This window comes from Centruroides vittatus, unplaced genomic scaffold, assembly GCF_030686945.1.
Source record: "Centruroides vittatus isolate TY-2023 unplaced genomic scaffold, ASM3068694v2 scaffold_324, whole genome shotgun sequence".
Classification (NCBI taxonomy): Eukaryota; Metazoa; Arthropoda; class Arachnida; order Scorpiones; family Buthidae; genus Centruroides; species Centruroides vittatus.
The window spans coordinates 1,112,884-1,139,334 of record NW_027122701.1 but is presented as its reverse complement, the minus strand read 5'-3'; the positions used below and the strand labels follow the sequence as shown (position 1 = coordinate 1,139,334).

Sequence of the window (26,451 nt, the reverse complement as noted above, 5' to 3'; positions counted from 1 at the left end):
GTTTTTAATGTTAATGCTGACACTTTCACAGTTTTAGAATAAAAACTGGAAAACCAATTGGATGGAAAGAATAAGACAACTCAACAATTGTGTCTTCCGGGAGATCTTTCTATGGGGAAATTGGCCCTTATTTGGGTGTTAGACACGCGAAGAAAATCCAGAAAACACATGACCAGCCCATTGATGAGGCACAAACTAGCGACCAATTACCAGTGTCCAATGATTTTCTTTCCTGTTTCAGTTCACGCAAAAGTCTAATAATACATTACATCCAAAGTACAAAAAATGTTTTAAAACTGATACTCCACACAAAAATACGGGATATCTCAAAAGCTCTGTCATATAAAAAAAAAAACTATTGTATTTAGAAAATGATTTCCAGTACGTAGAGCGATCACAATTGTAAGATAAGTGCGAGATACAAATTTACATTTACAGATAACAAAATAGTCAAATATTTATTTAATATTAAATTAAACAGTATTTTGCTAGAATTAAAAAGGCGAAAAGGTTTAACGGTTCTTTTCTGTTTGTAAATAAGACTAGCGTCCCTAGGCAATCGCCTAATGGTAAATTTGGGCTTTAATTTGAAAAAAATTGAAGACAAATTCCCATTGTCGTCCGTCCGTCTGTCTTTCTTTAATCTCTAGAACGGAGTTAGCTAGATGAAATTCGAGACCAGATATGGAAATCTTAGGGGCAGGAAGCCCTGATTATATACGAACTTCCTACGCAAACTGGAAGTCAAGTTATTTCAGTTTAAAACTTCCCCTGAAAACAGTTAATAGATGACCGACACGACTCCGTTGTTAACGGAAAAGTATAATGTACAGGGGCAAGCCACTACTGATTTGAGATGGAGACCTTCTTCTTAAATAATCTTTATTTCTTTCCCGACACCGCGAGGCACAGTCGGGTAAAGTACAGAGTGGCCTTTTGGCTTATAAATGGCAAGATTCCGAAATTAAGATAGAAACAGTCAGGTATAATGCCACGTTCTTGTGACAAACAAATGACTTATAGAACCTGGGTCGTGGACCATAAAAGTCACGACCCAACAGGTACAGCAAATTTGACAGTTGGTACATCGCACGTGAACAGAAGGACAGAAGACACGAAATAATCACCATACGCATATTACAACACTGTGGCACAAAAAGCTAGTTACCGGATGCAAGTCCTTTCAAAATACCGCTTGATAAGATCTGTCAGTAGGAGGTAGTTGTCTTTGTTCTCAAGAAAGAGGCTCAGATCACAGGGCCAATTCACATTTTTAGCATGCAAATTAAGTTTTACAAGTTGCCTTATGTCACGAATCATTGGGCAGGAATAGATATAGTGCCAAAACCCGTCCTCTTCTCCACAATAACTGCACAGCTTTGAACTTGACTTATGGAATCGACAGAGATACGTGTTGAACTGCCCGTGTCCCGTGAGAAACTGAGTCACCTGAAAGTTTGGACTAAACCACCGACTGTGGAGATGTCGCTCGATGCTTGGAAGGAAGCTCCTGCAGATGTGATCCGGGGAATAGATTCCCACTCGTGCTGCCAAATCTCATTCATTTCCTTGTGAAGGAGATTAAGTCTCGAGGCTGGAAGAATACAGTAGTCAGGGAAGATGTCACGACAGTCGGCGGCAGCCCGCGCCAGCTGGTCAGCTCTTTCGTTCCCTGGAGTACCACAGTGTCCTCTGGTCCACTCAATAGAAAAATTGTCGGAACTAGTTGAGATGATGTTAAGAATGTCCCTGCACAGGAGATGAAGACTGTCCTTTTCAGGGCATGCACAGCCGCAGAGCTGTCGGTGATGATGTTAATCGCCCTTCCAACAAGGTTCTCTTAAGATGGAGACCAGATATTTTAAATTAAAAATATGATTAACCCTTTCCCTCTCCCCGCGGGGGTAATTTCCAAAAATCCCTAACTCGCGATTTGGGAATATGCATAACTATCCGTTCGAGTGGTGAACTCGTCGATAGAGTGACCGACTATCAGAAATAATTTAGCTCGAAGCCAAGTAAACAATAAACAAAAATTTTAATCATATAAATGAATCGGAGATTACATACAGAGAACAGTACCATCGTTATCATAGAATCAAACCAACAGACCATAATTCTCTATCGATATTCTACCTAATTACACCACTATTTGACCGAGAGAGAGAGTAAGAGTTTACATTATTTAGTGCATAATACCTCTTGTCGACATCAGATGTTTTCGGACGATGGTTATTTCTAAGGTCGGAGCAACGATCGAGAATTTTCGCTGAAAGACTATCTCGGGGAGAGACGATGAGAGCCACAACAACTGGGACGTTTGCCCCTTTCATTCCCAAATCTCCTCCAATCGGGAGTCAATTTGTTACACATGTGACGGGATCCGAGGGGTGAGTCGCGCTTGCAGAAGTATCGTCAATGTGCGAGATAAGATCTCGCCACGGGAAATTGACAAACGGAAAGGAAGTTTTATTTATTTTTTCCTGCCAATTTCGAAAGCAAATGAAAAATTGTCTGTTTCGTTTCTCTAACTAAATAATGTTTTAATTCATTAAATAATTAAAACAAAATTTAAATAAATCTTCTGAAAGAAAAGGCTCTTGTTTGTGTCTCCAGATTCTCACACACTGGTGTTAGCAAATGGAGGAGATTCGGGTGAAAATAAAGATATTTTGTTTTGGTTTTTCTGACTAGAATCTCCTCTATTTGCTAAACGTGTAATAAGTCCTACTAAAAGAGTTTTAGTTTAGTTTAATTTTTTTTATGTGTAACTTTATTATTTTACCGCATCATTAGCATTATTATTACTATTATTATTTCTCACGTTTAAAGGTTATAAAACAAAAGATAAAAAAACAAGTTTAACAAAAACAAGTCTCTTTACGTCGTTAAATAAAGCTTTTATTTCTTCACATTTATTTCCACATATTTTTACATACTATTTCCTCATAAGCAAATAAGCTTCGGATGTTACTGCACACGGACGAAAAAGACAAGTGATATGAAAATAGAGTAGCGTAGTCCCAGCATTTTACTTTTTTTAATTGTTAATATTATGGACAATTTCCTCACACGTTCATGTCTGAGGAAATTGTCACGTGGTCAACGTGACGTTCTATTATCCAATCGGAACTAACGATCTAACGAGCCCGTTATTTAGAAAGTGTTATCGCTCATCTAATTAACATATGTACAATTCATCTTTCTTTTATCAAAGTGGAATTAAAAAGACTCATTATTTGTAAAAGAAAAAAAATCTAGGGGGAAGGCGTAAGAGTAAAATTGGTCAACTCTATTTTGCTTTTATTTCTTTCAAGAAACCGAAACAATATTAAGGTGTCTATTACTAAAGGAAGACAGCAAGGAAACTTTTTAAAAGAGAATAGAGTGTTTACTCAGAATGTAGCGTATAAAAAAATTTTATAAAGAAAGATTTTAATATTATTTTAATATAAAAGCCTAAATCTGTTTACGTGTATTTAAGTGAATTCCCTAATTGAAATTTCGTTTTGTTGCTCTTTATGTTACAACAGATAGTATAAACTACTTAATTTGTAGAAATATTAGCAATTCTTCTTGAATTTCTTGAAATCTTTACTCTTAATTCTTCAATGGGAAATTTCTAGCAATAGTAATAATGATGCGGTAAAATAATAAAATAATAATCTTACACATCAAAAAAACTAAACTAAAATGCCGAAGGTTCGAATCTACATCGTCTCTAACTCCAGTGCTTAGCGTTTTATTCACTCGGCTATCGCCGCTCTGGGACATGAAACTTCCAGACTTATGAGCTTAACACTAAATTTTCAGAGGCCACTTTTTTGGAAACTCTCGAAAAATGGGTCCTATTATTTGGACGAAGAGCTGTTTGTGTTTAAGGCTGCATGCTCACCATGCTTCGTTCGAAATGAAGACCCGAACGTCTAGACATCCTATATGTATATGTGGGTAGCCCGGGAGATAGGACGATGTCGTACCTCTTTTTGTCGGGAAACGGGTCGGTGAGACCCGCCCACTTGTCAGGGGATTGCTGGTTTACGTTTATGATCCCGAGGGGTCGGGATTCTTTTTGTCAGTCGAGTGGCGGGAGGTAAGAGGGGTCGACGGTAAGGCGCAGGCGATATACGAGTAAATAACACCATTAACAACGAAACAAAGATTTATTAGAAATAACTAAACTAACGATTACAAACTCTAACATGGAGATTTTTTCGACTGGGTTCTCTAATACACGTAGGGGACCGAGAGAGTTTACATCGATGGTTATCATACATCTTTGAAAATTCCAGGAGGTTCGAATTCGTCCCTGGTTAATGGCACTAAGGTATCCAAGGTTTGCACAAAGGTATAAAATTTGCGACTGAGACACGGATATTAGGCTCGGAGATGCGGCGGTTTGTAGACTTCCCTGGAAGTTCTTGGATGTCGTTCGTCTGGCCTTTGATGAAAGACTCCCCTGAGGGGGGAAGTGGCTTTTATAGCTTCGTGGTGGGAAAATACGTCTTGTGATCGGTTGTTGTAGGAGGAAAAGGTTATTGGAGCAGGTGTGAAGGTTAAAGGTGTTCCCGGGACCAAAATAAAGTGACGAAATCGGACGTTAATTATAAATTTATCTTGCAAGTCGAGCTTTAGGATGTTTTGGAAACGAGAACGTTGACAATTTTAGGGGAGAGTTGTATATTTCCCCAGTGGAGTATTTTTCTCACCAATTCTTTTAGCAATAGGAGGGATAATAATTAAAAATTTTGTCTATAAAAATTCCGGATTTCACATATATGTACCTAGACGATATAAAGTTAATATACCAAAGCATTCTCTTATTTCGTAAATTAAATTTCTTGCTTCTGTTAAAAATTTCATCTGTAAATAATAAAGTATCATCTCAATTGCCTTTTTTTTTTTTTTGCGATAAGCAACAAGTATTATAGTCCTATGTAAACGCTACCATCTCATGTTTACAGATGACAATAATACTGTAATTGTTTCCTCCTCCAATCGACTTTTCTTCTAATTTTATTAATTTTTAAAATAGTAAATAACTAAGAATAATGTCAAATATTAACATTTAACAACGCCATGCAAAATTAAAATTAAAACCGATAAAAATTAACTATCAAAGGGCCTTCCGTTAATTACGTGTACAGTTTTTCAAGCCACTTTCACCCTCCCTCCCTGTTGAGCAGTGACGTGCCGTCATTGGAAGCGGTGGAAGCGCCGCTTCCACCTTCCAATGACCTTCCCTTGTAGTTTCTAAAATATAAATTTTCATATTTTAACGTACTTTGAATTAATTAAAATTAATATTTTATTATAACTGCATTATGTATCTTATTACAAATTTCTATACTACATGTGAAAAAAAACGATAAGATTGCTATTGTATATTCGAATATCAGTGGCGGAATGGAAGCGCTTACGAGACCACTTCCACGACGAGAATAACTGAATGGTGTAAAGTAGCCGGAGGGCATTGGCGCATGCGCTTTACAGAGCACCAACCTCAGCCGGTTTAATTGGTGGAAGCTACACACGTGTAACGCTTCCAACGATTCTATCCCTTAGCCACTGGCAGGGAGCTATCTGACTAAGTGAATTGTTTAAGATTTAAAAAGTAAAGAGTATTCAATGTTATTTTTATGTACGTTTTTTTCGCCAAGTTATATTTAATAATAATTTTCTTTTAATTATACTGTAATTATATTGACAGATTTTCAGACAAAATCTTTAGAATTTTTATCACTTTTAGATGTTAATAATTTTAATATTATGAAAAACAATTTTTCCAAGCGTGTTTTAATTCTATAAATTAAGTAAATTTTATGGGAAATTTTTTGATTTATCTAAATTACGCAGTGAATCGCAATATTTACATTCGTGTCCGGACTATATTGACAAGTAATTCTTAAACATAAAACATATTATAATTAATGTCGATCCGACAAAGACGTACTAAAAGAATTATATGATTTAATATCATTAATTTTTATGGTACCATCTACCAGTGCGTCTGTTGAGCGCATTTTTTCGACCACGGAGCGAATTCATACATTGGCCAGGAACACTCGGTCGGAGGAAAAATTGTCGTCGCTAGCATTACTTTCGATAGAAAAAGCTTTTAAATACGCTGATGGAGTCGACGACCAGCGACTTTTATGATAAAGTAATTAACGACTTTGCGGAAAAAATCGCCGAATAGAGTTAGTTTATAAAAAATTTAAAAAACAAGTTTTTCTATCATTGTTTGTATCATATCAATTTGTATTATGTATGTATTATTTGTATTTTAGAACTAAAATACATAAATTGTTTATTTTTGTCATTTCCAGTATTTGTTTAAAACTTTTATAGAAATGTAAGGTTCCGGACAGGCCCGAACCGTCTCGAAAGACGCGAAAAAACGGTTAATTTAGAGAAAAATGTATTAGTTTAAAAAAACATAGGTAAAAGTCGTTAGTAGCCGGACACCCATTGTTTATATCAAACTGCCAAGCAAAAACCATAAATCACGGTAGGACGTTGTCCTATGATCGGTGGAAGATCGAATTCGTCTTCGATTTTGACTTTTCTCGCGCTCCAGGTAAGAGTCTCGTTACGCTTAGTAACGAGGGACCAACCACTCGGAAAGCGTGATTGAGGGAGAATGACCAATCAAATGGACGAAAGAAAGAACGGAGATTGATATAATCCCCGACAATCGAGGACACCTGGCACTCGGTTAACGTTCTGAATAACCAAAACGCCGTATGTAAATGCGCAAAAAAAAAAAAAAAAAAAAAAAATACAATTTCTCGTTTATTGTGCCAACCTGTAACCCGTGTCACTTCGGACTTAGACAGTGTTCCCGACGCCAACAGATGAAGTCTCCCCGTGCCCTACAGACTTGTCAATGCCACTGTCCCGGGGCCACCTTCGATCGACAATCGAAGAACCACATCGACGCCCAGGATGTCCGAACGGCTGCTTGTCCTAAAGCAAACTATTTTGTACATAGTATATGTTTATTTTATGTTTCTTTTTTGTCGGTTTTTGTCAGGCACGTCTCTTCCGCCACCACGCACGTACGAATGGACCCTAGGCCATCACTGACGCGCAATTAACTGATTGCCCCTGGAAGTCGGCTTCTTACAGAAACACAGCTTCCCTATCATCAAATGTCACGGCACGCCACTGCTGTTGAGTACAATGATGTATTTTTGGCAAACCCCTTCCCCATTTAATTACGTGTACAATAGGTCAATGGGCCCCCTGATATTAAAGAAATGACTTATAAGCCTACTTGCTAGTCATGAGGATCTATAGTTAAAAAAGATCTGCAAATATTTTATAAGAACAAATTAGTATGTCACCGATATCACTAAAAAAGGCCACCTACACAATGTCTCGACTTCCTCTCCCCTTTAAACAGTGCAGGTAATTAACGGACGGCTGGCTCCTAGCCATTATTCTCAATTTAAATATAAATATACATACCTGCATATCAAATATTTAAATTAAGAAAGTTTAGAATTATTTTTAATTGACTTACTTTAAAGATTTTAAATCCTCTATCATTGGGGTGACTTCTGGGAGATATTCTAGGCCAGTAGATGGCGAATAATCTTTGCGATTCATCAATCCATTTTAATTCATTTCCGTAGGTCCTGTCATTGAGAGCCGGTAAAAGAAAATCGTCTATTAGTCTGTTTCCATGGCGTCTATGAGCCATAATTCCGACATCAACTCTTTCCACGATAGTACATTAATGCCAATGTCATGGAGAATGGCAGTTTCGGTTTCGGTTTCAGTTGCCTCCAAAAACTTGACTTTTATCGAATGACAAGTTAATCTAGAATGTGATAAAATACAACATCTCTTTACTATTTATCAGTAAATATCATCATCGTATATTTGAAATTCTGTCAGTTGAAACAAGAGAACAATGATTTGCTATAATTTGACGGGAGAATGACAAACTTTTATCAGTTTTTGACTTTTAAAAGTGTTTTTACAGCTTGATAATTTCCAATAAATCATGTAATAGAGGGCATGTGGTAACAGATGTGCCTGAACTCTTTAATTCTTCCTTGTTTGTTCCAGTTCTGAAAAAAAAACAAATTACATTTCTTATCTTCATTTCAAACGTTTTTATATTAAAATATCTAGTTTCTAGTATATTAATATTATATAAGTCTTATACTCTTACAAGTATGACTAGTAAGTATAAAATTTTAGAACACTTTCTCATAGATAACTTTTCTTATAAAAGTTTTACCTAATTCTCTTTCTCTTATTAGAAATGTCATTTATGTATACTATTTTTAAACTCGTGTTACTAAAGTACTGTGTTATTAAACTCTAATAAGCGAGGCCGTCACGTGTCAGCTGTTCATTTAAAAAATATGATTAAAGACTCAAGAACTCGTTAAAAACACTGACTATGTTTCTCTTATACCTAATTCTAAAGGCAAAATTCATATAATTATATGAATTCGGTACAGTTTTAGAATTACGAGTCTTTAATCATATTTTTTATTTATTTCCAGAGCATTATACGCTGTTGTATTAATTTAAAGTAATAAAATTTTATTCGAAATATAGTGTATTTATATATTTTTCTCAAACTTTTTGAGTTGCAATTTGAAAAATTGTAGAGCTCTGTCGTCTGTCTGTCTCTCTCTGTCCTTCCTTAATCTCGAGAATGGAGTTAGATAGATGAAAAAGACCAGATATGAAAACCTTAGAGAGGCAGGAGGCCCCGATTAACTATATACGAACTTCTAATGCAAACCAGAAGTCGTGTTATTTCGATTCAAACATTTTAGTTCGAAAGGTGTTAGATAGATGACCGGCACGACACCATTGCTAACAGGTAAAGTATGATGTACAGGGGGAAGTAGTATGATGACACGCTACTAATTTGATGTAAGAGAGCATATACTTTAAACTAAATAAATTAAAAATATAATTAAAAACTGCAACCCGGCATTGTGACGACGTCACAATAAATAATTGCTCGTTCGTTATAGAAATAATTTGACATCGACGACGACACAATAAAGATAGAAATAATAATCCGTAAACTTCTTTTCGCAGAACGTTTGAATATCGCGCTATTAATTGCTTCGATTTCTAATTAGCGATCCGTGAATGCACATGAATGTATACTAGTAGTGATTTTAAGCCACTGGTACATTTTTCCTCATATAAATCTGAAGAGCTAAAAACGGTTTACAAAAATATGAATTAAATTTAAAATATGCTTTTCTGGTTAAACATCAAATACGAATTTTATTTACACAGTCACATCTCTCCTGCTTCAAGATCCCCAGCTTGATGTGGCCTCTAGACCTTGTGAGCTATGTCAACGGCAATGTCCGTGACTTGTTAAGCATACCAGAAAAAGTATTTGCACGAATGTTGATTGGCAGAGTTGAGAAGCTGACTGCGAAGCAAATATGGAAGGTGCAATGTGGATTTATGAAAGGGAAGGGGCGTATGGACCAGATCTTCGCGTTGCGAATGATTGTGTATAAATGTTTGAATATGGGTAAAAAGTGTTTTCGGTGTTTATTTATCTAGAGAATGCATATGATAGAATGAATAGGGAGAGACTGTGACAACTATTATGTGATTATGGAAGGAGAGGTAAACGACTTAGTGAGGTGAAAGCAATGTATGAAAACAGTAAAGCGTGTGTACGCGTGGATGGTTAAGTGTCTGAGTAGTTCTCAATTGAGGAGTGTGTAAGACAAGGGTTTGTCATGAAGAGATCCACAGTACCAGAGTATGGAACGAGAATTGGAAATGAATGAGTCCTTTGTTGTTTGTTGTATGGAGATGACACTGTGCTATTAGCAGAGAGAAGGAAGAGCTTCAGACACTTGTTTCTAGTCTTGAAGAGGCGTGTGAGGAATATATGCTACGAGTGAATGTGAGTAAAACTAAAGTGATTGTGTTTGAACGCAAAGGTGATCAAACGGATTGCACGATTGAGCTGGATGGTGAACAACTGGAACAAGTGAATGCATTTGTATATTTGGGAAACATGATAGATACGAATGGACGGATAGGTAGTGAAATCTGACCAGAAGAGTGAATGCTGGAGCTTAGGTGGTGTATGAGATGAATAGATTTGCAAGGGATAAAAGAATATCCAAAGAGGGACGAATGGCTGCGTATGAGAGTATTGTGGTTCCTGTGCTCGTGTATTGTAACGAAACTTGGGTATAACAGAAACGTCACAGGAATCGCATTACTGCTTAGTAATGCGATTCCTGTGACTGTACATAAGATGAGATTTTTGAGAAGAATGTGACATAACAAGGAGAGACTATGTGAGAAATGAACAAGTGCTGGAGGAGTGTGGGGTGAAAGAAGGCTCACTGTTCCCAGAGCGGAGAGTTAAAAATGCGGACCTTGAAACACATCTACTTGAAGCGTCATCAATAAGTTCTTTGTGTTTCAACCAGCAGATCTTGCATCACTGGATCTTTTCCATAAAAACGGCCTCTCTCTCCAGGCATCTCATTGTCAGGATTGGAGACCCCAACTGATTCCACTAATTGTGCCATCTCCCTTTCTCCACCTGTATTTTATCCAAATTCCAACATTATTTATCCAATTCCAACTTAAAGCATTAATATTTATATTAATATAACTACCTGTATCAATTTTGGCAGTTATCGTTCCCCGCTTAGGTTGGCTAGCTTTATATTTTATACTTTCTATCGCCTATTTCCTTGCTATGCTATCCACGAAGCACTTTAATCCTAATGAAATAAAACTGCGTTATCATTCCTCGGACATTGCAAACACGTGGGAAACGAGAAAATTCTGAAAAACTTCATTAAAAGATAAGAAATGCTTTCCGATATATTGAAACGGAAACGGCACAAGTTGCGTCATAAGACACGTTCTGGTCACCGGGTTCTTCTGTTTTGTCGTTTTGTCCTTTTCCTTGCTAACAATAAAAAATACTTTTTTCAAACAACACGTGGGGATATTGTTTAGAGATAATAATAACGGTAACATACCCTACCATCAAAAGTCCGTAGCATAATCACTAATCACGCATAATGGTATCCCCACTTCCATTGACCGACTGCGCAACATTTATTGATCTGTTGCATTGTACAATCGGCAGCATAAGTTTTCATTTCTATTTTTGCATTTTGAAATGTATAATAAAGTTTGTGATTGTTGCAAGGAACAATTTTTACCTAATAATTTTTTAATACTATTAATTTGTGATACATAATATATTATTTTTTCTGCCATAACTAACTTTTTTCTGTACCCCTAAACGACCTATCGCGTACCCCCAAGGGTACGCGTACCCCGGATTGGGAATCGCTGGACTAAGCTAATCTTATCGATTATTCTCGAGCTGCCGTTAGGAACGTAACGAAAATAAAAAGAACATGGCCACTTTAGGTGTAAGGATGATATTACTTCACGAGAAATTCGAGATAGAAAAAATTAGGATGTACTGTACGTCATGAATCTCGGTTTTTCCTCTTCGAGATAATCCTTTTCGGCAGAATGATACTCGCTTTAAAGAACTTGTCGTCTTCCGAAGCCATTACTATTACATTTATGCAATGAATTACGAGAAAAGCTACAGCCAGGACTGGATTTACAAGCTATGTAAGCTGTAGCTTAGGACTCGAGTTTGGAGAAAGCTCAAAAATTTCTATAAAAAAAAATTGACATCAAATTTTCTAATAATTTTTCTTTTTATAAACCATTAAAATTTACTTTACATTTTATTTCGTGTATGTAGTATTTAATTATAATAATAACCAATATTGTTTATATTACATTTCTAGTGATTTCTTCTTTTTAGTATAAAATTCATTTGATTTTTATAGATAGCTTTTCTAAGCCTTTAGTTGCCCATCAGTGACCAAGCGGTACTGTTCCCCGAACACTGGCAGTTCGGTTCATGGGTCGTAAGTACAGTACAGTACCTTTTCCAGCGAATAGTAAGAAATAAGAATGTGCGATTGTTTCCGAACGACGCGTTCTGAATTTTAGCCATTTACGCAATTAAATAAGATATTCGACGATATTTAAAATAATGCACAAAGTGAAGAAAAAAGAAATAAGGAGCCGAGCCAGCCAGGATTCGAACCTGGAATCTTCTGATCCGTAGTCAGACGCGTTATCCATTGCGCCACTGGCCCGGTTATAGCGATTTCGCTTTCACTCTCAAGTTGACGGTACGAGTGGACACGCCTTTGCTTTTTCGGCAGTGGCCTTGCGAAATTATCATAGGCGCGATATCGACCCATTCATTTCGAGAACACGTTTGGCACACGTGTTTATTTCCGCATGCAGCAAATCCAACTACAGTAAATCCCTCTATAATACGGTAGATAAGTTCCGTGTTATAGGGGGTCTACTGTATTCGAAATCTCCACTTTCCATTCTTTTCATATATATATATATATATACATGTATTATAATTTTATATTCAAATACAATTATAATTGGTATGTTTTAATCTATCGCCTCTTTTGGCGCAAAAACTACAAAGGCTATGCTGCGTAAAGTAAAATAAATACAATTATGAAGCACCCTGTTTGTTAGTTTTTTACAAGTCTGAAACCACAAGAGATGTGTTTATGTTTCTTTATTCTTCTACAGGTAAATCATGGCACTGTATAAGGAGGAACAAATTCACGTTATTTTAAAGGTGGGATTCTTAGTCAGCGCGAAATCTTCGAAGAGTCCCCACCACCAAAATGACTTGAATTCGTTCCTCCTTACTCAGCGTCGTGCTTTACCTGTAAAATAATAAACAAAGTTCAACATAACTCTTACGGTTCCAGACTTATAGGATAATATATGCAGGGACGAATCTAGGTTTTTCGGGGCCTAGGGCTTATTGAAGTCCAACGCGGCCTCATTTTTTCTTAGATTAAGAATCTTTAAATTGGGGTTTAAAATTCATTTTTAATAACATCATAAAATCAGAGTTGAAATATATTTATGAAATTGTGTTGAATTACAAACTTTATAGGCCTATCTTATATACAGGGTGGGCCAACGAAAACGAAACAGCAGAGTTAGCAGATAACACATTATCAGCCTTAATTTTATGATCAATTTTTTTTCCTTGCATGATTTTCAAGATGTCCCCCTCGAGAATAAAATCGACCTGTCCGAGCGATTTGCTTAAATACAAATCCAACTATTCAAAAACTCTGCCATTTCGTTTTCGTTGGCTCACTCTGTTTATAAAAAAACATAAGAGAGAAAGATTATTATTAACAAAAATAATTCAATTTTTATGGGCCTTTGAAACTTGGAGACCCAGTGCTTAAGCCCTATTAGTCCCTATGTAGATCCGCCCCTGGTGTGAACAGGTACTACGGGTCAAAATAGAATATGGTGATCAGTTGCAGCCTATAGCCTGTATGTCATTCCCTGACCACATTGATTATGAGGCCATCCTGGGAATGAACGTTATTAATAATATCTCTGAGATAATCGACGGTCTTAGAAGGTCAATGGATGAGAAACCGCGTGATATGCTTGAGCGTAGAGTTGTGTCGTTTGATTGTCTAACTAATATTCCTGTGGAAATCCAAGGACTTGATGACTTGGAATGGAGTGTAAAGAAGAGAATTCATAGAATATTCAGGAAATATCCGCGTTGTTTGGCTACCTCAATTACAGAACTAAAAGGGATGATAGAGCCGTCCCATAAACCTGTAATTTAATTCCAATACCCTTTGAACACTCGGCATTATCGTATCCCCGAGTGCTATTGAAAGGAGTTGAGGGTATTAATAGAATCTTATTTAAAAACCGGGATTATTGAGGAGAGCTCATCTGAATGTAACTCTCCGATACATATCGTGGAAAAGACAACGGGGGAGATAAGAATGGCCTTAGATCAACGAGGTAATCGTTCCCCAAGAGTTCCCTTTATCTCGCGTTGACGAAATTATGAGTAAATTTCATGGAAGTAAGTACTTTTCCTGTTATACCTCGTCTGGTTATTTTCAGATTAAGCTCAATCCCTCTGTGCGTCATGTATACGCCTTTTCGACTCCTTGGAAAAAGTATCAGATGTGTCGCGTACACCAAGGAGCAAAGAATAGTGGATGGGTTTTCCAATATGTGATGTCCAAACCCTTGGGTTTCTTTTCGTTTTTTTATGTACGTCCGAATGCATTGCGTAGTAAAGCCCGTGTTTTCTTACAATCGCAAAAAATGACTTGTTTAATTTTATTGCAGATTTTTGGCAACCGGAGACTCCTAGTTAACTATAGCGTACAGTTATCGACTTAGTGTGAGCACTGTGCATAATATGTTCTTGTATGTAGAAGTATGTACTTTTATCATACAAGAAATGACAGAAGAATGCATGCCAACACCTACCAAAAAAAAAAAAAAAAAAAAATGGTTAAAGATATCAAGAGGAATTTTGGCACGTATGGAACTTTCCCAATTGCCTTGGTGCCATAGATGGCAAACACGCCGTCATAACAGCTCCAGCTAACAGTGGATCTCTTTATTTTAACTATAAAATAACTTTTTTAATTGTACTGATGACGATCTTTGATGTCAATTATAAATTTATATGTGTGGATATAGGTGCGTATGGCAAAAATAGTGACGGGGGAATATTCTCTAATTCAGCGGTTCCCAACCTTTTTTTGACCAGGGATCACTTTGATTTCATTGTTGTTAGCAGGGACCACAAGGTTTAAGAAAAATAAAAAATAAACTGTGTCAATCTAAAAATAAACTTTAATCAAAACTTTTAACGTAAGTAATCGTTAAACTCAAGAGTAACGTGCTTTAACAGTACTATTATAATAGAAAACAACATTTTTAGTAAAATTTAAATTCAGTTTGTATCAATGTGGGAATAATAATTTAAATTGAATAAAAGTTTTAAATCTTTCGCGGACCATATCCGAACCGACCACCCCCGAAAAATTCCTGGGTCCCCCAGAGCGGTAGGCTGCCACCTTGACCGCTCGGCCATCCGGCCAAGTCCGGACTATATTGATAAGTAACTCTTAGACATAAAACATATTATAATTAATGTCGATCCGAACAAAGACGTACTAAAAGAATTATATGATTTAATATCATTAATATTTACGGTACCATCTACCAGTGGGTCTGTTCAGCGCAGTTTTTCAACCACGAATCAAATTCATACATTGGCTGGGAACACTCAGTCAGAGGAAAAATTGTCGTCGTTAGCGTTGATTTCAATAGAAAAAGAGCTTTCAAATACGTCGATGGAGTCGACGACCAGCGACTTTTATGATAAAGTGATTAACGACTTTACAGAAAAAATCGCCGAATAGAGTTAGTTTATAAGAAATTAAAAAACAAGTTTTTCTATCATTGTTTGTATCATATCAATTTGTATTATGTATGTATTATTTGTATTTTAGAACTAAAATACATAAATTGTTTATTTTTGTAATTTCCAGTATTTGTTTAAAACTTTTATGGAAATGTCATGTACCGGACAGGTCTGACCCGTCACGAAAGATGCGAAAAAACGGTTAATTTAGAGAAAAATTTATTAATTTAAAAAAAAACATAGGAAAAAGTCGTTTGTAGTCGGACACCCGTTGTTTATATCAAACTGCGAGGCAGAAACCATAAATCGCGGAAGGAAGTCGTCCTATGATCAATGGAAGATCGAATTCATCTTCGATTTTGACTTTTCTCGCGCTCAAGGTAAGAGTCTCGTTACGTTTAGTAACCAGGGACCAACCACTCGGGAAGCGTGATTGAGGGAGAATGACCAATCAAAATGGACGAAAGAAAGAACGGAGATTGATATAATCTCCGACAATCGAGGATACCTGGCACTCGGTTAACGTTCCGAATAACCAAAACGCCATGTGTCAACGCGCAAAAAAAGAAAAAAACACAATTTCTCGTCTGTTATGCCAACCCGTAACCCGTGCCACTTCGGACTTAGACCGTGTCCCCGACGCCAACAGATGAAGTCTTCCCGTGCCTTACAGTCTTGTCAACGCCACTGTCCCACCTTCGATCGACGATTAAAGAACCACAGCGACGCTCAGGAAGTCGGAATAGCTGATTGTCCTAAAGCAAACTATTTTGTATATAGTGTATTTTGTCAGATACTTGTCGTCTTTGTCTCTTCCGTCACCATGCACGTAAGAATGGACCCGAGACCATCACTGACGCGCAATTAACTGATTGTCCCTGGAAGTCGGCTTCTTACAGAAACACAGCTTCCCTAACATCAAATGTCACGGCACGCCACTGAAAACAGGACTAAAATTCGCAAAGAAATAATTTCGCGACCTATTTCCAGTGAAACTCCTTCAAACACGCCAATGAAATTTATATTAGAAAATAAAGCGAAGACCAATGACATTCAGCAATTTTTTGATAGTATCGCTACCATAGTTCAGTCATTCCCTCCTCGAGATAGAGCAATAGCAAAAGCTGAAGTATTTAGAGTTATATCAGGTATGGAGCTAGACATTCAAGTACCCATTCTGAATATGTAGGTTCGCCTGCATCGTATGAAACGCAAATACCAGAACAACAAAACGATTTCTATAACACACCATCACCACATTCGCCCTCACCCGGATCAGTACAACGGAACAACATTTCTAATGATGAGTCAGGACTACAAGGAGTCAACAATATCCAAGAACCAGAAATACGACGACTGGACAACATATAAGAAACAATACCTGAATACTCAGTAAACATTATTTTACTACGTATGTCCCAGAATAAAACAAATTTTGTTATATCTATAATAAGTTTACCTGAACCAAATTTTTTACCAAAATCGAGAAAAGGGTAGTTGCAGGTACTCTTAGTAACGTCTGGAAAAATTTTAATATCTATATGAACAATAAAGCTCTTGCCTCAAACAAACGTCTACTTTTTCTCTAGGCAATAAAGACTCCTTGAACTTTGTGTCTTGCTTAGTTATCGTTGGTTCAATTCTAGTTACAATGGTCTCGAACTCACATTTACTCATCCTAAAATATTTCAAAAATCTGTCCTCATCGTCCACAAGCTCCTTGAATAATGTGTAGAATTCTCCTTCTTTTTTTCGTTTTACATTCATGGGATGAACAGCAAACCTTGTTTTTTTTTAGTTGCTTTTCTACACAACCTGATTCTTCTTCTTCTTCTAGTAAAATTGCCATCACGGCTAGTTCTTCTATCGAAAATTTTCGGAACATGGTACGCGCGTGCACTCCCTAGTATGCCTGAAGGCATCTGTGCATGCTAGGTTGTAGATGACTGTGTTGTCTGTGCCTTGTCTGCCACGTTACGTGCTGGTGGATGCGAATGAAGCTTAAAAAGCACTGAAAATAACTTTATTTCCTTGTTCTAAAATAATTTAAATACTGTAGTGTCTTTGACTTCAGATGTGAAGGCATATATAATTTTTAATGTATTAGAGATGTAACTAAAAGTCCAATTATATAATTATATATACTGTATATATAATTATTTTTATGTGAAAGATCTACTGTCTTATCTCGATTTAATAATATGCTGTAATGGTTATATACTTTTGCACCCACTGAGAATACACGATATCATATCTTGTGCTGATACCATATATTTGTGAAGTCATAATCAGTTCGTATTTCAACAGTGGCCGAGTTGACAAAAACCACTTTACACACAGTAGTTGGTCGCGGGCTCGCGCTTCGCCAATAGATGGCACGTGCAGTTTTCCGTGTTTCCTTCATGTGTCTAACACCTAAATAGAGGCCAGTTTCCCGTAGAAGGTACTCCGGGAAAGCATCTCACCGTGGCAGATTGCCCATGTATTGCGCTGCCTTCTTCCGTCAATGCAATCCAGTTCCGTTCATATTTCATTAATTTTAAACTCTTGAGAATTTACACGCATAAATAGTAATCTTGTGTTTAAAAAGAATGTCTTATAAAACTAGTCTTATTAATCAGATACCTTTTACTTTCCCAGCTGTTATATATAATAGAAGAAAAGTATGGCAATCGGTCAAAAATGACCACCCAAAACTTTTACATTTTTGGAGGCAGGGAACCTTAGAACTTCGAAAAATAAAAAAAAGTAAAAAAAAAAGTTGAGGGATTTTTCTGTATGTATAGATATTTGTGTGGGCACGATTTCGTTCATTCAGTTAGAAGCTTAATATTTTGTGGAAATTTTCTGAAATTTTTTAGGAAAGTTTATGTATTAGGGGCGTTGATGCTATTAAATTTTGTTTGTTAAAGGTCTAGGGTTGAGAAAATAGAAGGGGTCGTGTGTCATATGTCAAGTAGGGTCGACCCTACTTGACATATGACACACTTAACGACTTAACGACAATTTTACTCGTTATTATCATTTACGATTTTTTACAAAACTCACCCCTACCCTCAAAATTAACCTTTTGCCATTTTATAATTACTACAATAATAATACAAAAAGTTTTTAAAATAAAATATCTTAACAGATGGCACCACGCGCAGTTTTAAATGTTGTTGCCGGGAAAGTTACGCAACTCGTTGCTGGATTTTTTTATTGCGTTATTAACATTTTTACATTATTATTCCGAGATAAGCACTAAATAATCGTTTTATAGATTGAAGCATTGATTTCTATTAGAAATGTAAAAATGTGATATTATAATAGGACAGGGTTTGCACATATGTTAAAGAAGCTGCAACTGACAGCCTTACATTTTTCACAAGTATCATTATTTCGTAGAGAAGGGCCTGTTACACGTTATAGCTTAGAGCCACAACAAGTTATACAAATTGATAAAATTTAAGCATAAATTTATACAATATTTATAAACTAATTTTTATAATTTTTAAAATAAAGAAATGGAGCAATATCTATATTTACAACTTTATCTACTTGGACATCCAGGAAATCGTTTTATCTAAGTACTGTACATTACTCAACTGGATGTAAGATGTGATAATAAAGAAAGATTGCGTAAAGCAATAGTTCAATGAATATTTTTTTATCATCATCTTACTACAAAACGAAAACAAAACCGAAACCTTCCCATTATTAATACATTGCATCTGTAATTTAGCAAACAAAATAGAAATCCGATTAAAATTAAATCTATTTCTTAATCATACAGTCAATTCATATTTATATTTACATAATTTTATAAGTTATTCACAAAAGGGACTGCCCATACATTACGTAACACAGTTATGAATGGGTGGGTCGTTATGAAGGTGGGGTGGGTATCTACAAAAACGTTACGTAATGTTAGGGTCTCGGGTAACATTTTTGTTTCTAAAGTGTTGCATAACAAACTGTACTGTTTGTACTGTACGTTTACGCGTAATTAATAAAATGATGTCACATTCGGTACTCCGTGCTGTGTATTATTTTTCAGTACAGTTACGTAATTTTGGGGGCGAGTATGTGCAACAGCGTGACGGAGCGTTAGGAGATGGGGTAGTAATTGAATTAAAAATAACGTTACGTAATTTATGGATGGTCCGTACTCTGAAAAATATGTAGCAACACTTTTTCTGCCATAAATACTGAGCATGTCGATCTCATCAAAGATTTATACCGAAATTGATTGTGATGATGTGTTTGTTTCATCGGCATTAAGAAACAGATCAATGATGAATACTAAATTTTCAGATACATTGTTTCATCACAGATTCAACTCTTATTACAATGAACGAATTATTATATTTTAATTAATTCTAGTACAGTGGACTATTCAGAATGAATAAAGGAAGTAAATGGAGAAGTAAATATCGCGTATCTACAGGAAATGTGATTGAAATGAGTCGAAACAGATGACTCATAACGATAGCTTTAAAGTCCGAATTAGTATAGCAAAATTACTGTTTTATTCTATTCTCATGAACCATTCTCTTTTGTTAAGCCTATTATGTTTAATACGTAACGAAAAAGGTACAAAAGAAAATTTTATTTTTGTTAATTACCTGTTTAGTATTTTCTTATATAATTATTTATTAAGTAGCATTGGATACAGTTTTTAATTTTAATTTATGACTTTACCGGAAATTAATTTTTACACTAGTTTTTTTGTAAGTAATTCATATATTAATGTATCGTATATATATATATAAGTTTGGAAAATTCTATATTTTCGAAACTTGTACCTGATAACTTTTTAAAATTCTTTTCAGTCTGCAAACATTAATAAGTTTTCTATCATGCCTAAATTGGGTTTGGCCACGGGATTAATTGGATGGTAAGGAATGAGACCTGATACATCTTATCTTTGTTACTGTTATACTCATTTTATATATACAATATTATATTTTCCTCGCGGTTTTTGGTTTTACATCTCTTAACTTTTAGTACAGGAAGTCCCATCAATGATCGAGTGGATAAAACCACTAAATACCGAGTCCTGTCGCTTTTGGCTTCAATTTTATTTTCATCAATCAACTTATTACCTCAAGTTTATAATTGACAATGAATTAACTCGTACAAGTTTTTTGTATCGTAAATTTAAAAGAAATGAAAATTAGCAAAACGACAGCATATAACAGTGACAATACTTTACGTATTAATCAGATATTCAGCCAGTTTCAAAGTGGCCTCCTTTTGCTTTGACGCAGAGCCCCAAACGCGTTTTGAAATTCTCAGCGATGGGCCACACTCTTCTGGAGACAGTTTGTCTCACTCCCAGCGCAAGGATTGCTTCAGCGACTCCAAACTTTCATGGCACTTAGAACAGGCCCTGGCCTCCAAAATGGTCCACACACTGTAGTCCATTGGGTTCAGATTCGGCGAGTACGGTGGCCATTCCGCAGACGAGATGAAATCGGAAAAATGAGCCTTGCACACTCCTGAGTCTTCTTCGCCCTGTGTGTCGGCGCCGAGTCCTGCTGAAACATCCATTTCGCACTGCCAAAATGCTGCTGAGCCCACAGAAGTACCACAGCCTCGAGAATGTCATGGGGGTACACATCTTGATTGATTTTGGCCCCTTGATCGACGAAAACAAGGGGTGTCTTGCCGCTCGCACAAATTCCGCCCCAAACCATGAACTGACATTGGATTTTGTGATGTTCGATGACGGCTGAGCGTCCAGGAGCCCCCGCGGACCAGTTCCTGTCGTTTTGATGGTTGTACGGAGAAAAGCTTCTCGTCTGTGAAGAGAATGCACTCCCATTGTCGACCTGCGGCCCGACGCTTGAGTTAACGGGATCTTTGGAGTCTCACGCACTTGTTTTTCATCGGTGAGGAGCTGAACCTTTTCGAACTTGTAGGGCTTGAGTACGAGTTCCTTTTTCGCCATTAACCGCACCGATTCGCGATTGATTCTGATCTCACGAGCAATTTTTCTCGTGGAGACCTTCGCATGTCAGTCAACTCGCTTTGTGATGATCTTGCGGTTCCTAGACGTGTTGACAGTGCGCTTTCTTCCATGTCCGGGACGGTCACCATTGTGGCCAAGCTCCTTGAATCGTCGAACTGCATCTGAGACTGTCATTTTTGGAACACCGAGCAGACGAACAATTTCACATTGATGCTTTTCCTTGCCAGAATAGCTCCAAAATTGCACAACATTTGTTCGACACCATTAAAAAAATAAAGAACTAACTCCTTATTACATCGAAAGTACATCTACACGGGCAGGAAATCATGGAGAATTAAACAATAGTATGTAAATTGGTGACCAGTAAATAAAGTTCAGGTGCAGCATTTGCTACAAATTTTCATCAATCAACTTATTACCTCAAGTTTATAATTCTATGACTGTACGTGCTTAAACTAAATATATATTTTTTAAATTTAAATACTTTTACTTTAATTTATCAATTTACTGTTGCGTGGAAAACTATACGGTTGGACTATTTATTTGTATGATTTAATTAGAATATTTCAAACTATGTAGCAATAATTATTAATTCGTTCTTCGTAATTATTTTCGAGGAAATTTTGTATGTAAAATTTATGTTCTGGGTGATATTTTGGTCTTGAAAAGATTCTACATTCCTGTTTAATACTAGGATATTCTGTAATTTAAAACGAAAATATTCTTTAGTTTATTTTAAAAGATATTTATTACGCTAAGTAATATTTTATTAAAACAATGTTTTACAATATTTCGAGTTTTATTGATAATAGAGCTTTGGAATTTATTGAAGACGACATTCAAAGTACAACATTCGAATGGTTTTCTAACATTTCCTGTTAACCATGCAATAGTTTAATATCGGAAATAACGGAGTTTTGAGAATCAATTAAAGTTGCTTGAAAATATTTACACATAAATTTTGATTATTTCAAATGGATTATTACAACTTTATACTAATAATAATAATACGCAATATTAACGCTATTCATTCATTACTTATTTTAAATGTTTATAAAATTAATTTTTCAGTTTTTTTGCTAATATTTTATCATTGATTTCTTTAATTTTGATTCTTATCATAATAAGATGCATTACACAATGATTTAAAGATTAAATATTTAATTTAATTTATTAAACTAGGCCAGTGTTTTTCAAAATTTTGACATTGGTGCAATCTTCTTAAATTTTCGTTTGTGTCTTATCAAAAAACAAATTCTTTGGCCAATTTTCCAATGTAGCACTTGTACCAATACTAAAGCGGAAGAATTCGTACGAAATACATTACTTAATTTATTGGAAAATATATAAGTTTGAAATAATTCGTTACTACAGTAATTATTCTATTTGTCTGTGATACATTTGGGTATTAAAAAGTCACATACCTCCTGAAGATCTTTCGCGTATCTCTTGAGGTACGCGTGCCACACTTTGGGAAACACTAAATCAGGTTATTAAAAGAAAATTAAATACTGTACAGTGTATTAATGTATTCAATATGGTAAACATAGTTTGCAATTATGGTTCTATTAACATAAATATTTTATATTTTAAACTTATGATGATAGAAATTTCGCAAAGTACAGTAAAATCTGTATGAATCGGAATCGCACTGCACCGATTTTTCCATTTTAAACAGGTTTTATAGCGTTATTTTAAAGCAAAACACTGAGCGAAATTGATTCATACTTTATTTAATAAAGAATCGCATAAAGTCTGTCATAAAATTTATATTTTAGTCTTACATTGTAGATATACAATTCGACTTTTTATATTTATCTAAGTATTTTGTTGCATCCTTAATTAAAAGCAAAGTATATTGACATTAACAAGATGCAATACATAGATCATTCAAAAGCCTACTCGTCGCCATACTTCGTGGATTTGATTGAAAAGTAAAATGGGATCAGTTGTTACAAAGATAAAATTCTAATTTGTCTTATCCGATTTAAAGTTTAATATAAACCGTTATTATTGACATTTTCACCCAATAAACGTTTCCTAAAGATAATGTATCTTCCATTCAAAAATACAAAACTAGTTTTGATACTGGTTATGGCTACACGTTATTATAAGATCGTATTGTGATTCTATTGTTGATAACTCTAATCTGTTGTTAATAATATATTGCTAAAACAATCATTCCATTTCAAATTGTTTTTTAAGTAAAGGGTCATCCATTAATTACGTGTACAGTTTAAAGAGGGAGGGTACGTCATTGTACACAACAGGTAATTAATTAATGGACGTCTCCTAAAATCAAACGGTTATATTAGCTAAACTTAATCATTTCATTGACCAAAATTTATAACTAAACGTTGCATTATAATCATAATTTTGCAACGTCAGGTATAATAATTTTAAACTTCTGCTTCTAAGATATTTAAGTCTTGATCATCATAAATTATCGTTTATAGTCTTCATTAGCATTAAAGTATTAATAATAATTAAATAAAAAGAGAAGAGACGATAAAGTAAGAAAATTAAATAATTTGCCTCGTAAAGAATTATTTATCAATCGAGACTTAAAACTTTGTCCTCATTTTAGGCGTTTTGGCACTTCTAACTTATGTGTAATGTTGAAAATATATGCTCTTCGCAATGATTTAGAGTATTAAAAGCTATGAAAATAAATCCTTTGATCATAATTTTAATTAATGAACTAGACTTTCGCGGAAAGAATAATAAGATTTTTAATTTTAAAAATAATTCAATAGTTTTTGATAAATTATTAATTCATTACTTTATATGGACAGTAAAATATGATTAAAGTAAGTTAACTGTTTAGAAAATTAATACTGTATATCATTGCTCGAATATTTTTCTTGTTAACAATTATAACTCAATTGCAACCTGATTAGTATTGCAATATAAAATCATATAAGTTGACTGAATTAATTGAATGGGACTATTTTAAAACGTTAGATGCTCTTTTCTTCACTCTTTTTCAAAACTGGTTCTGTGAGTCTTCACAACATGGGCCTGGAATGCTTTTCTTTCTAATCGTTTACACCTTAAATTATATCGTGTGTTCAAATTATTTAGATAAATGTTTGAGTAATTAGATGCATAACTGGAATATAGATATGGATAATACTTTCTAGAAGTAAATGTGGAGAAAGTTTTAACAGCTGTTGTATGTAGCAGAGGATAAACTACCCGGGCCACTAGACTGAGCTTTAATAAAGCCTTTGTTAAATTGAAGTAAAGCGACATTAAGTTTTCGTTGAAATAACATATCAATTAAACTTGTATTATTATTTCCCCCCGTTTGCTCTTGGGTCCCCTTCCCATCCAGGTACAGTACCTAGCCTACCCAGCTTAATGGTTAATCCGCCACTAGTTGGACGGATAGGAAAGGATAGGATAAAATCAATAGCGGTTTAATATGCTTAAATTATCATTAGAATTATAAATAAGAATTAGAAATTTGATTTATGATAGTTAAGAAAACTCATTTTAATTTTAAAATGGTTTTTAAACCCTTTCTTTCCTTATCTTAATATAGGCCTACTTTCTCATTACAGTATGTACGGTACAGTACTATAATCGTACACTTACCATAAACGGAATAAGTTCTTATAAACAGATTTTTATCATAAATATGTACAGTACACAATATAACTGATGTATTTTTCTTGGTCTGCTTGAACAATACTAGCGTATGTGAGTCTATTATAATTATGATCGTTGTGCTAATATTTACAATAACAAATAAAATATATGCATTGTTATTAAGTGCTAGCACCTATATATATGTAGGCTATACTTACTGTGTTCTAAATAAATTATTTCTTGTGTCATTTTGGAATACTTCATGTTTTAATAAAACTAATGTAGATTAAGAGTTATATAGGATGGCCGGAGCCGCGATAGACACGGGAAAAATCCTCATAGTAAATGTAGGGTGAAAAGAGTTAAAATTAAACGAGTGGTATACATAAGAACTATATACAATATAAAGGAATCTAAAAATTACCTGTATTAGCTTTGAGATAAATGGCCGGATGACCGAGGCGATTAAGACAGTGCCCTAGTGCTATGGGGGATCTGGAATCGAATCCGAGCGATCGAAAAACCCTAGAATTTCTTTTCACGGGCTTTCTGGGATATGTAGGATCCCATCCGCTCCCATTTCGAATGTTGACGGCTATGTGGAAAAAAGGAGACGAAAATAAAAAGCTTCGGAATAAAATTTCTGTGACGAATGGGCCAAGCGGCTCCGTTCCTCGAACACAGAGAGTTCGGTGGTGTGTTCGCGCCTAGCCAAGATGGGCTGGCCACGTGAACCCACAGTTTTCTCCACGTTTGTAACGCCTAAATAGGGATCAGTTACCCTTAAAAAGACCTCCCGGAAGGCATTCCCCTAGGCAGATCGCCCAAGTGTTGCGTTGCCGTAACTTAATAAATAAATAATATGAGTGACGAATTAAAATAGTGGCAAGTATTTTGCGCGCTTTCGTCATTCATGGGTGAAATTTTAAGACTTTTAATAAATTGTTCTTTAAAACATTTAAAACAATTTTCTGTTTTTAAACAGAAGAGCAGCTCTGCTCACAAATATAAGTAATAAAATATAAATATTCTTTTTAAAGTTAAAAAAAAAAAAAAAAAAAAATTGAGATTCCCAAGTTTAAAGTACAAATCTAAAGACAAATACTGAGTTTAAATTACTTGATCTTTTCTTCAGTATAATTTTTTGTGCGTTTATCTTGCCGAACTCACATAGCTTTAATCTTATCACTTCTCAGATAATTAATTTCTCAGAATTTCCTGAAAGAAGTTATTGGCAGAAGAATATTGAGTTAAAGAATTTGTCTGTATTGATAAAACGAATTTCTAAAATCAAATTTTATACAACTAAAAATTTGTAGTTGTATACAAATATTTATTACTGAATAATCATAAGTAATTAATTTTTTAAATCTTTTTAAAATATATAGGCCTAATTTGTAAATTATTATAATTCTTGAAAATGCTTCACTTTTAATATAAATCTAAATGTAAATTAAATATTAAAAAGTCATAGTACAGTATACCTTATTTTATAATCATTTATTACATTTTTTTATTACAGTCAAACCTCTGACGGAAACATAAAAAATGGCCGTTATTGGGAGTGGCTTTTGGAGATTAT

At 35.1% G+C, this 26,451-nt stretch overlaps 1 protein-coding gene and 1 non-coding gene across 2 annotated transcripts in view; both read right to left on the bottom strand.

Annotated features, from left to right (window-relative positions):
* The window catches only part of LOC136988156 (uncharacterized), a 32,840-nt gene that overhangs the window by 1,717 nt on the left and 4,672 nt on the right, over positions 1-26,451 (bottom strand). Inside the window, exon 2 of the mRNA XM_067285975.1 lies at positions 7,529-8,081. Within this exon, the coding sequence (XP_067142076.1) occupies positions 7,529-7,708 (180 nt within the window). The 5' untranslated portion in view covers positions 7,709-8,081. The remainder of the gene's footprint in view (positions 1-7,528; positions 8,082-26,451) is intronic.
* On the bottom strand, positions 12,095-12,167 carry TRNAR-ACG (transfer RNA arginine (anticodon ACG)). Its single transcript has one exon. It is a non-coding gene; the product is annotated as a tRNA-Arg (tRNA).